Source organism: Pezoporus wallicus, unplaced genomic scaffold, assembly GCF_028554395.1.
Source record: "Pezoporus wallicus isolate ANWC-B61680 ecotype Strahan unplaced genomic scaffold, APGP_CSIRO_Pwel_v1 contig_5416, whole genome shotgun sequence".
NCBI classification, from domain to species: Eukaryota; Metazoa; Chordata; class Aves; order Psittaciformes; family Psittacidae; genus Pezoporus; species Pezoporus wallicus.
In genome coordinates this window covers 64194-76246 of record NW_026642898.1, presented here as the reverse complement: position 1 = coordinate 76246, position 12053 = coordinate 64194, and the positions used below count along the sequence as shown (strand labels likewise).

Below are 12053 nucleotides of genomic sequence, written 5' to 3'. Positions count from 1 at the left end.
GAGCCTGGCCTTGACCCCTCGGTGGTTTTGCAGTTTTACTTCAGAGCACTGACACCGTTTCTTCACCAGGCGTTGGAGGCAACGGGACACTTGTGAAACGGGACCATTTAGCAGAAACGGCCCTCAGCAATAGGCTTTGTGCTGGCTTCTGCTGGGACTTCTCCCCCTTCTGCTATTTCTGTATTTTTTGTTTTCATTTTGCTATTCTTTCCTTTATTTCTGCTTCCTTTTTGTGTCTGTATTTCTGTTCGCAGGGGCTCCTGTTCTTTTAAATACCAAACTCTTCCTGGCACCACGTCTTTAGCTCAGGGCAGACGGCCCGCTGTGTGCAGTGTTATACCCCAGGCACAGGATGCAGCTCACAAACAGTTTGCAGAGGAAACTGAACCTTTTGTGGTGCTACTAAAATGCCTTTTCTCTGGCGCTGCTTTCTTGGGGCACTCGGTACACGCGAGGTCTCTCAGCAGGCATGTTCTGTCCTTGGCTCAGCTCTTTCTTCCTGGGACAATTCCTCCTGCTCTGTAAATGAGTCTGCAAAAGCAAAAAGGCATCTGCCAAGGTTGGACACTGGTTGCACCTTCCTCCTTTGAGCCCTGCACGTTCTTCCTTACTCACAAAACTGTATTTCACAGTCTTATTTGTGGACGTACCCCCATGTGGCTCCATATGGAAACGTGGTCCCTGGCTGGATTTAAAGACGCAGGCTCCCGTTTTTCCAGCTGTCTCCCATCCACATGCTGCAATATGATTTCAGAGCAGCCTGGTGAATTCTTGCTTCTCCTCAACCTGGCATTCCCCAGCAGGCTGCTTCTCCTTTCTAAGAAACCATAGTGCTCTAAGAAACCATAGTGAGACTGGAACCAAGGATTCCCCGAGCCACATGCTGGAACCACGCTTTCCAACGTGTTTCCAATTGCTCCACAGCTTCTCCCCCGTCCTTTGATTTCTCACGTGAAACTCAGAGCTTGAAACAAAATCACTCCTGTCAGCATGCAGGACCCTTTCAGTTCCCATCGGGGTGCTTCAGACAGGTTGTTGTGGCCTGTCAGGCAAACACAGGCTCCCTTGTGCTTCCCACCACTGTGCTAATTAAGACAAAGGGGGGGGGAAGGCATTTTCTGATACACTGCATGGACACAGAAGGAGAAAGGACGCTGCTGCACGAGGCTGCAAGCTAGAAACTGGCTGTGACCTGTGGGCAGCAACGCCCTCTTGGAGGTGAGCAATTCTAAAGGTGAGAGGTGAAGGAAGGCGCAGTGCAGGAATGGCTGGGAAGGCGGCAGGAGCGTGCTTGCTGGTGACACATCGCGGGGGACACACTGTAGTGCCTGCGAGATGGGCAAGGAACAGCACGGGGCTGAGCTCATCGCTGAGACTTGGGCTGGGAAGGGTAAAAAGAGCCTGATTGTCCCAGCAGATCCTGGCAGCAGAGCACATTGTGCTGGGACACCGCAACCACGGCAGGGCAGAACCCAAACGTCCCAATTACACGTGAGTGACATCTGCCTATACACAACACATGTGAATGCATCATTCCTGGGGCAGAATCTGTGTTCTCAGCAGAGTCACAGAATTGTAGAGTAGCTTGGGTTGGAAAGGACCTTAAGATCATCCAGTTCCAACCCCCTGCCATGGGCAGGGACACCTCGCACTAAACCAGCTCACCCAAGGCTCTGTCCAACCTGGCCTTGAACACTGCCAGGGATGGAGCATTCACAACCTCCCTGGGCAACCCATTCCAGTGCCTCACCACCCTCACAGGAAAGAACTTCCTCCTTATATCCAATCTAAACTTCCCCTGTTTAAGTTTGAACCCGTTACCCCTTGTCCTGTCACTACAGTTCCTAATGAAGAGTCCCTCCCCAGCATCCCTATAGTCCCCTTCAGACACTGGAAGCTGCTCTGAGGTCTCCACACAGCTTCTCTTCTCCAGGCTGAACAGACCCAACTTTCTCAGCCTGTCTTCATACAGGAGGTGCTCCAGCCCCTGATCATCCTCGTGGCCTCCTCTGGACTTGTTCCAACAGTTCCATGTCCTTTTTATGTTGAGGACACCAGAACTGCACACAATGCTCCAGGTGAGGTCTCACAAGAGCAGAGCAGAGGGGCAGGATCACCTCCTTCGACCTGCTGGTCACGCTCCTTTGGATGCAGCCCAGGATACGGTTGCTTTCTGGGCTGCAAGCGCACACTGAAGCCGGCTCATGTTCATTTTCTCATCATCCAACACCCCCAAGTCTTTTTCCGCAGGGCTGCTCTGAATCTCTTCTCTGCCCAGCCTGTAGCTGTGCCTGGGATTGCTCCCACCCAGGTGTAGGACCTTGCACTTGGCATGGTTAAACTCCATGAGGTTGGCATCAGCCCACCTCACAAGTGTGTCGAGGTCCCTCTGGATGCCATTCCTTCCCTCCAGGGTATCAACCGAACCACACAGCTCGGTGTCATCGGCAAACTCGCTGAGGGCGCGCTCAATCCCACTGCCCATGGCAGCGATGAAGATGTTGAACAAAAAAATGTAGAGGGAAAAGACGCTGAGGCGCGCATCCCTTTGGAGGAGCGATCCCCCATGTGCCTCAGCGCTGAATAAAGCATACCTGCTGTACAGCTTTAACCAGTTGTGGAGTCTGTCTGCGCATCAGACCCATTGCTCCTTGGGAGCAGAGCCCAGCCCCTCCTGGCTCCATCCTCCTGTCAGGCACTTGTAGGGAGCCATCAGGTCCCCCCTGAGCCTTCTCTTCTCCACACTGAAGTCTCAATTCATGAGGAAAGTTGCCATGGGAGGTGGGAATGGGACGGGCAGGCTGAGGTGAGTGCCCCAGGGCTGCGCTACACACTGGGGACTGTGTTTGATCACAGCGATGTGGTTACACCACGGCAAATTCGGGTTTCAAGCAGCACTCCCCTCAGCGCACACCGGGTCCCTGTGAGGGTGCGAGGGCGCTTCCCTCCGCCCGCCGCCATTTCCCTCCCGGCGGCCCCCGCGCGGCCCGCGGGGCAGGGCGGGAACGACAAGATGGCCGCGCCCGTGTGAGGAGGAGGCGCCGCCGCAGCCGCCGCCGGCCCCGCGCTCGCCTCAGCCGCGCTGCCGCTGCCCGCGGGGCCCCGGGCGGGCCGGGAGCCGGAGCCCGAGCCCGGCGCGGCGGGGGTGTGCAGCGCGCGTCCGGCCCGGAAATAATGAGGATATCGGGCCCCCATGTCGGACCACTCTGACGAGAGGGCGACGATGATTGCGGCCGGCGACCTGCAGGAGTTCGCCCCCCGGGGCCGCGAGCACTGCCGGCGCCACCCCAGCGCCCTCACCCTCCAGCTGCGGCGGCTGCAGCCCGCCTCCGAGCTCTGCTCCTCCGACGGGGCCGCCGGCCTGGTGGGCTCCCTGCGGGAGGTGACGATCCACGAGCGGCAGCGGGTACGGGGCAGCGGCGGCTGCGGCTCCTCGGCCGGCCGGGAGGTGAGCGGCGGTGGCAGCGCGGCCCGCGCCTTGTCCTCACAAGGCCGTGTTTTCCAGGAGAGCTGGCAGCTGAGGAAGGGCGCCGGCGATGTTGGGGAAGAGGTGGACTACGATGAGGAGCTGTACGTGGCCAGCAACATGGTCATCTGGAGCAAAGGAAGCAGGAGCCAAGCGTCCACCGTTTATAAGGCTTTCACTGTTGACAGCCCCGTTCTACAGGTGCGGAAAGGTGGCGGCTGAATGAATGAACATCGGCTGGAAAACACTGCGTGGTGTGGGGCAGTGTTCTGAAGGGGGGGTGGTTGGGGATGGGGAGGCTGTGCCCTTCAGCTCATTCTCTGTGAGCAGTAATGCTGTGTTTGGTTCTAGGCCTTGTGGTGCGACTTTGCTATTCCCCAGGAGAAATGTGACAAAGCTGATGGTGAGTTTCCTGCTTAGTGTAATGGCAACAGATGCTTTGAGCCCAGCTTTCTTGCTGTAATGTGCTTATTTATTAAGACTTGTGCTAAAACTGCCCCGGATCTGCTTCTTGTACATGGGGAGAGCCTTCAGAAATAGAAGCTTCACTGTATTTTGTTTTCTTTTCCCTTCTAGTTTCAGGCAGTGGTGAAATAGTAGAGAAATGTATCTGCATATTGCAGAATTCCTGTATAAATGTGCATAGCATAGAGGGAAAGGATTACATTGCTGCTTTGCCTTTCCAGGTGAGTGCCGTCCTTTTCATTTGGCCCACCCATGGGCTTCTCATCTGTTTGCATACTGTGATGGGGTGGGGAGGTGTGTAAAGTGCTCCCGGTTCCGGCTGTCTGAATTCACAGAACCCAGCCTGGTTTGGGTTGGAAGGGACCTTAAAGCTCCTCCAGCTCCAAGCCCTGCTCCTACGGGCAGGGACCCCTTCCACTGGAGCAGCTTGCTCCAAGCCCCTGTGTCCAACCTGGCCTTGAACACTGCCAGGGATGGGGCAGCCACAGCTTCTCTGGGCACCCTGTGCCAGTGCCTCAGCACCCTCACAGGGAAGAGCTTCTGCCTAAGAGCTCAGCTCAGTCTCCCCTCGGGCAGGTTCAAGCCATTCCCCTTGGCCTGTCCCTACAGGCCCATGTCCAAAGCCCCTCTTCAGGTTTCCTGCAGCCCCTTTAGGCACTGGAGCCTTCTCTTCTCCAGGCTGAACTTCAAAGTTCTTCACTCCGTGGCTGGGAAAACCTGGCTGTGACTGCTTTGTAGTCTGAGAGCCTGCTTCCATTTACTCTTCTCAAAAGAAAACACTTAAACATCTTGTTTTACTATGATGAGATACTCAAACATGAAATACAATGAGTGCAGTAAGTACTTGATGCTTTTATTTGGTTATAACTCTGTGTTGTTTTTTTTAGGTTGCAAATGTCTGGCCAACAAAGTATGGTTTGTTGTTTGAGCGCAGCAGTTCCTCACATGAAGTTCCTCCAAGTCCCCCCAAGTATGAAGCAATTCATAGTTTTCTTGTAGGCTGTTTGCTAATTTAATGCAGGAGCACAGGAGCTGAAGAGCAGGAAAGAATGAATCCATGTGGTTGTGATGGGGCAGGTGAAACATGAGCTATTAATAGGAAAGGACTGAATACTGATAGTCCGTGATGTTCTTCTGGTGCTGTGTTAAGGACCAGTTGGAAGTGGTGATGCTGGGAATAGGAGCCATGATGTGGGTGTTACCAGCCTGATTTCATAAAGGTTTGTCCTGGGAATTGGCTCCAGGCTGTCACGGACAACGGGGAGATTCACTGAGGGATTGTCATTGAGACCCTTTCTCTCTGCTGCTTCTCGGGATGCTTTAAATCTATGGAGCATTCTCTTGCCTATCTGGGGAGGATCCTGGACCCTGTGCTCTCTGGCTGGGCATACAGCTGAGCAGCAGAGGAAGGAGCTGGATGGCGCACTGATGAGCAGCTTTAATACACCTGCTTGCTTTGTGTCCATTCCAAGCACTTATGATTCTCTAATCCTCGGAGGAGTTGGGATTAGAAAGAGAGGTGCTGAAAACGATACTGAGCTAGCTACTGAAAACGATCACGAGGGTGCAAATATCATGACTGACCCTACTCAAGCCAGCTTTTGGTGCTAATTCTTCCTTTTGCCACTGTCACTGCAGATGGGTGCCTTTACTGATGCTCTGTGATGGGTACAGATGATCTGTGTCCATCAGGTACAGATGATGGCTGACTGCTTGACTGGGAGCTGTGGAACCTAAACTCCTAAATCGAGTCCGGGTTAAGGGCTTTCTCCTCTTCCTATTCTTCCTCCCAGCTCAGCTGGTGCCAGCTCTGTTCACTCAAACCAGTCACAGTCTGTTGTGTGGCCACCAGGTGGGGGCATTCTCAAGTGATCTGAGATGCAAACCAAGACCCACTCGCCCTGTTTTGTACACCAGTCTTTGACTCTGCTCTGTCAATCCAACAAGCTTCTGTGCATAGGATATCTGTCTCTGCTGTTAGATCTCAGGCTCTGATTTGTTAAGGTCTGAGGAGCTGGTTTGGGATCACAGCACCAGCTACAGGAGAGAACAGTTCTGCTTGTTAGCATTTGGGTTTGAACGTGCTGTGTTTGGTTTCTTTCTAGAGAACCTTTGCCTACAATGTTCAGCATGCTACACCCCTTGGATGAGATAACACCTCTTGTCTGTAAGTTTGGGGGTAAGTTTATGTCTTTAGCTGTATTGTTTGGAGTCCATCAGTGTGGTATCAAATACTCCATGTGCCACTCGGGCTTCGTCTGCATTACAAAACATGCAGATAATGATACTTTCAAGAATGCAGAAGTGGGTGTTTTACCTGCTTCATGAACAGGGAAACTGCTCAGGGAAAAAACACAGATTGGGGAAGAGAGAGGATGTGAAAGATGCTAACCCTATAATGGATAACTGCTGTAGAAGTGATCCTTGTGCCTTAACCTCTTCTTTAGCAGGCGTGTTTGGCTCCGCCAGAGTGCAGTACGTTGCTGATTACACCATGAGGATCGTGTTCCTTAACACTGAGCCTTCCATTGTGATGACCTACGATACTGTGCAGAGTTTACACACTGTTTGGGCTCTTCGGAGGGTGAAGCCAGAGGTACAACTTACTGCTTGCTAAATGTCACTGTAGGAAAACCTATGCGTGTGTTTACGTGCCCTTATGGCTGTGTGCGTATTCCAAATGCCTGGTATTTGTGGTTTATTTTATTTATAAGAGAGTAAGATATTTGTTGGTGTGTGTGTGTTTAGACTTATTTTTTTTAATAGTTTCTTTCATGTATTTGCCTGGACAACAGCCAGGGAGAGCACAGGGAGAGTCCCAGAGCAGTTTGGGTTGGAAGGGACCTTAAAGCTCCTCCAGCTCCGACCCCTGCCATGGGCAGGGACCCCTTCCACTAGAGCAGCTTGCTCCAAGCCCCTGTGTCCAACCTGGCCTTGAACACTGCCAGGGATGGGGCAGCCACAGCTTCTCTGGGCACCCTGTGCCAGCGCCTCAGCACCCTCACAGGGAAGAGCTTCTGCCTCAGAGCTCAGCTCAGTCTCCCCTCTGGCAGGTTCAAGCCATTCCCCTTGGCCTGCCCCTACAGGCCCTTGTCCCAAGCCCCTCTCTAGGTTTCCTGCAGCCCCTTTAGGCACTGGAGCTTCTCTCAGGTCTCCCCTTCAGGAGCCTTCTCTTCTCCAGGCTGAGCTCCAGAGCAGAGCTGCTCCAGCCCCCACAGCCCAGAAGGATTGGACTCAACTATTGAGTTCTGTAAGGAAAGTAACAAACAACTTAGTGCCATGAAAACCATTGGAGTAGTTTGTATGTCTGTGGATGAGAGAGCATGGTTGGCAGGAATAACTTTCATAGGCTGAGCACCTAAGGCATAAATCATTCCCACCCAGCTGACAAAACAACCTGTTAGAGCACCTTCCTGGCTCTTCTCACCCATGTGCTGTGCATGCACACGCAGCTGTTTTCTCCCCCAGGAGCAGAACATGGTGCTGAAGTTCTCGGAGCAGCTGGGCACACCGCAGCACATGGCCACTAGCAGCTCTTTGACTGCTCATCTCAGAAGCTTCTCCAAAGGAGACTCTCCTGTAGGCTCCCCTTTCCAGAACTACTCCTCCATCCACAGCCAGAGCAGATCAGTGTCATCACCCAGCATGCAGTCCCGCTCACCATCCATCTCCAACATGGCTGCTTTGAGGTGGGCACTGAACACAGCACATAGCAGATGGTAGCAAAGAATATGAGCAATGGGATAGATGTCTGGTAGTACTGTCTGTCTTCATGTACTGTTACAAGTCTAAAGTACAGCTGCCTCTTCTGTTACAGCACTTGAAAGCCCTCTTGGAATGCTCTTGTGGCGGTTGGTGTGCTATTATCTCTGTAGTATTGGGCCATAAGTGGTATGCCAGAGCCAAAGAGGCTGTTGTGTCGTTACACAGCCAGTCTGTAGTGGAGTTGAGACCTGTCTGCATGTTGTGTGCGTCCCAGGGGTGTTTTCAGTTAGCCTTTCTAAAGAAAGGCACATTGAGAGAGAAGAGACTGGGACAGATATCAGATAAAGTGGACCACACTTAAAATGTTGGTTTTCTTACTTTTGAAATCTCATCATTGCATTCTGACAGAGATGACTGGAACTTACTTAGAGAATTGTTTTTCTATGCTGGGCTCCCTTGCTAAAGGAAACTGATACTGAGCTAGCTACTGGTTTGGGTTTGGTTTTAAAGCCTCTACCAGTGTATGAGCTCCCTGGGGTTCTGTACCTGCTTTTGAAATGCACTTCTCAGCAGTGTCTTGTGTCTTTGCCTGCAGCCGCTCTCATTCCCCTGCTCTGGGAGTTCATTCTTTCTCAGGAGTGCAGAGGTTCAACTTCTCCAGCAGTGCTCAGTCACCGAGGAGGCACAGCATTACCCATTCACCCAACAGCACCTCCAGTGATTCCTTCCTTGTACCAGAAACAGAGCCAATTGTTCCTGAGCTGTGTATAGATCACCTGTGGACAGAAACAGTCACAAACATGAGGTTAGGTGCTTGTGCTGGGATGTGGGAAGTTCTGCAGCTCTATTGCAGGAGGGGAGGGGGTGGAATAAAATGACAGCTTAGTCTGCCACCTTGAAGGAGATTCATGGACCTGTACTTCCTAATTCCTTTTTAAATGATGCTCACTAAATGCTTAGCTCCCTTCCAAAGAGTATTGGGCGCTTGGAATGCTTTAATTTCTTGTGTTATTCATGGCTCTCTGAACATGGGAATGGTTTCAAGAGATCTGTAAAGCAAAGCAGGTTCTAACTTGGTCACTGCTTTTGGGTATTTCTGACCTAGGGAGAGTAACTCTTTCTCTGTTACCATCAAAAGGGGCAAAACACAGCATAAACCCTGAGACTGAACAGGAGAATAAAGCCAAAAAGAATTCTCTGTGTGCCCAAAAAGTGGGGAATTTGAAGACTGGAGTGCTAGGAAATCAGTTTCAGGAGTAATGATTGAAACTGGTGCATTCTGTCAGCTGATGTGCTGTATATTGAAGGCTAGTGTGACACTGTGCTTCCCTTCATGAACATTTTCCCAGTAGACCAAACTATGTGCTGATCACTATGTCTGTCTTACAGGGAGAAGAATTCCCAAGCATCAAAAGTGTTCATTACCACTGACCTTTGTGGGCAGAAGTTCTTGTGCTTTTTAGTGGAATCCCAGCTCCAGCTGAGGTAAGCACCCCAGTCTTGGGGACAGAGAGGAGCACTCTAGATATTACCACCTTGGTTTTGCCATACCAGTTCCTCCAGCTAGTGGAATCTGTTGTGGCAGCATGTGATACATCGCTTGCTCTTGTATAACATGTTCTTAACTGTAGTGCATTGATGTTTTGAGCTATTTAAGTAAAACTGAAGTTGCAAGGGAACATTCACTGATATTTGAATGGTGTTCTTGTTTATCCTCATCTTTACCCTTTAGAAGTACATTGGGGGTTTTAATTAGGCTTGCAGAGTAGAAGGAACTTGACTAGCAGGGCAAAACAAGCAAAGGAAGGAGGAAGGAGCCAGGTATACCACAATAAAAATAACTGCACCATTCAGTACTGCTGTAGTCCTCTGTCTTCGCTCTGTAACAACAGCTAGGACAGTCCTTTCATGTTTCCTGTTGTTTCCCAAACCTCTAGGTGTGTAAAATTTCAAGAGAGCAACGATAAGTCGCAGCTGATCTTTGGTTCTGTTACCAATATTCAAGCAAAGGATGCAGCTCCAGTGGAGGTACGTACTTCTCCCTGGGGGCTATGAAATGTGGAGCATCTGCTTTGTCACTTAGCATCCAACTGTTGTCTTCCTACTTAAATACAAGAAGTTGAGCATGCTGCTTGATTCTCACAGGGCATTGATACTCTGCTGGCTCTGGATGGCAGTGGGAATCTGGTGCTTTATTCTGGAGTGGTTCGGGTAAGTAACTGGCTTTCTATCCCAAAATAAGATGTTTGAAGCTTTGGTTACAAGCTGGGCTGTCCACAGGAATCCTGTGTGCATCGTACCCTGTGGTGCAATCAATCTCTTGAGCTTGTTTTCAGTGATAGTGAAGTACTAAGGTAAGAAAATGCTTTCAAAGACAGAAAATATCAAGAATATGGAAAATAAGAATTGTTCCTGAACAAAACACTTTCAAACTTCTGTAGCATGTCACATAGCTTTAGATGTCAAATTGCTTTACCAAGGGCTGTTGTTATATCGGTGCAAGGAAGGTACTTGGCTTTCCTTTGCTTTGTTCTTTTCAATATAAGGCTTTGAGTCTGGAATAGGTTGCCCAAGGAAGTTGTGAATGCTCCATCCCTGGCAGTGTTCTAGGCCAGGTTGGACAGAGGCTTGGGTGACATGGTTTAGTGTGAGGTGTCCCTGCCCATGGCAGGGGGGTTGGAACTGGATGATCTTAAGGTCCTTTCCAACCCGAACTGTTCTATGATTCTATGTTTCATATGATTGCATGATTCATATTTTATCACCTGTCATGTCAGATGGACATGATTCATCCAAAATAAAGCTGCTTCTTAAACTCTGTAGAGATGCACTGAGCTCTCTCTGTGTATACAGAACCTTGGACACTGCAGTTTGTACCTGTGTGCACACACATTGGTGTGCAGGTGTGTAATGGCATATATATATGTATATAAAGAAAGGGTATACTCAGCTTTCTCAGGGCAGCTCTGCTAGTTCTTCTAGTGGGAGTAGACCTGTAGTAATAATGTACAATACTGATCATATATGGTAGATTTTTCATCAGGTCATCATCTAAAGAAAATAATTACATGAAGAAATGATTAATCTTATCTTCAGAGACTTTAGCCACTCCTCACACTTTTCCTTTAAGATGTTAAATCTGATCGTATCTGTGTATGTAAGCCACCTGTGGAAGCACAGGCATGAAACCCAACCGTGTGTTTTCCTGTCTGTTGTTCACAAAAGGTCGGGAAGGTTTTTATTCCTGGGCTGCCTGCGCCGTCCCTGACAATGTCCAACCAAATGCCTCGGCCAAGCACTCCCTTGGATAGTGTCAGCACTCCATCCAAGCCTTTGAATAAGCATCTGGGGCCCCTGGAAGAGGTAAGGAGAAGGGAAGTCCTGCCTTAAAAAGGGTTTAGTTGGAACAGCTTCAAATGGTGGGTTGGTTTTTAACTTTCAGGGCATCTTTGGAGTGAAATCTTTTTGTTTTCCTTCTGTAAAACCCTTGAATAAATAGTGTTTAAAGAAGATCTGTTTAGTGCTTCCTTGTCTATTTGTTTATGACTTCTGCAAAACCTCTGAGGCAGAGATGGGAAAGCTTTGTAGTTGTTTTCAAAACACTAGTCCGTTAAAAATGTCAGTTTGCTCAGATCCTCTTATTTCAGCAGCTCTGAGCCATCATTTACCCCTTTTCAGGGTGTGCTTCTGTCACCAGTTCCAGAGCTAAGGGATTCCTCCAAGCTTCATGACTCCACTTATGTTGAAGACTGTACTTTCCAGCAGCTTGGGACCTTCATTCATGCTCTGAGGGATCCTGTCAACAACAGAGTGACTTTAGTAGGTATTACCCTGTAACTCGAGTCAGTACTTTGTCAGCAAAGCAAAGTGAGGGTCACATTTACTTCTGCTGCACAGTGAGATTTTGCAGGTCCTGACCAACAGCAAGATATCACACCTGAATTGGTGGCTCTACTTCTTTCTCTCTGTAGAATACTCTTTCTTCAAGGGATTCAGCTCAAGATCTGTTTCAAATCTTTCAGGGAACTAACATCTGAGGTTACAAATCTGCAATGTAGCGAACAGTCAGGAATTGGGAATATGCTTCATATATAAAGGATTTCTTAGTTAATAGAGAAGGACCCTGGCTTTACTTTATACATTTCATGATTTGACTCTTACCTATCTTATCTCTTCAGGAGCTCAGCAATAACACAATGGTCCGGATTGCTATACCTGAAATTGCCACTTCAGAACTGGGTATGATTCAGATCCACACCACATGAAACATGTTCCCTAATTTTGAAGTAGTTTCTGCATAGCTCAGGCTGTACCACATATCCCAATCTCTTACTAACTTATCTTTCATTGATGTTACCATTGATTTAGGTGTGCTCTGTTGTTTTCAGGGCTTCCAGCTGCACTCTTAGAACTTCCT

The 12053-nt window shown here is 49.5% G+C and overlaps 1 protein-coding gene across 5 annotated transcripts in view; it reads left to right on the top strand.

The window, feature by feature from the left end:
• Positions 1–3051: 3051 nt before the first annotated feature.
• ANAPC1 (anaphase promoting complex subunit 1) overlaps positions 3052–12053 on the top strand; it is a 35056-nt gene continuing 26054 nt past the window's right edge. For 2 of the 5 annotated variants that reach the window (XR_008975342.1, XM_057433102.1), the window contains exons 1-15: positions 3052–3406; positions 3506–3667; positions 3818–3869; positions 4043–4152; positions 4819–4901; positions 6037–6110; positions 6379–6527; positions 7400–7620; positions 8232–8441; positions 9026–9121; positions 9574–9664; positions 9782–9847; positions 10862–10999; positions 11315–11455; positions 11815–11875. Coding sequence is in view for 4 of the 5 variants with exons in the window: in XM_057433102.1 (XP_057289085.1) it covers positions 3194–3406; positions 3506–3667; positions 3818–3869; positions 4043–4152; positions 4819–4901; positions 6037–6110; positions 6379–6527; positions 7400–7620; positions 8232–8441; positions 9026–9121; positions 9574–9664; positions 9782–9847; positions 10862–10999; positions 11315–11455; positions 11815–11875 (1867 nt within the window). In the remaining variant the exon portion in view is untranslated. The remainder of the gene's footprint in view (positions 3407–3505; positions 3668–3817; positions 3870–4042; positions 4153–4818; positions 4902–6036; positions 6111–6378; positions 6528–7399; positions 7621–8231; positions 8442–9025; positions 9122–9573; positions 9665–9781; positions 9848–10861; positions 11000–11314; positions 11456–11814; positions 11876–12053) is intronic. The other 3 variants (XM_057433105.1, XM_057433104.1, XM_057433103.1) reach the window with 3 other exon arrangements.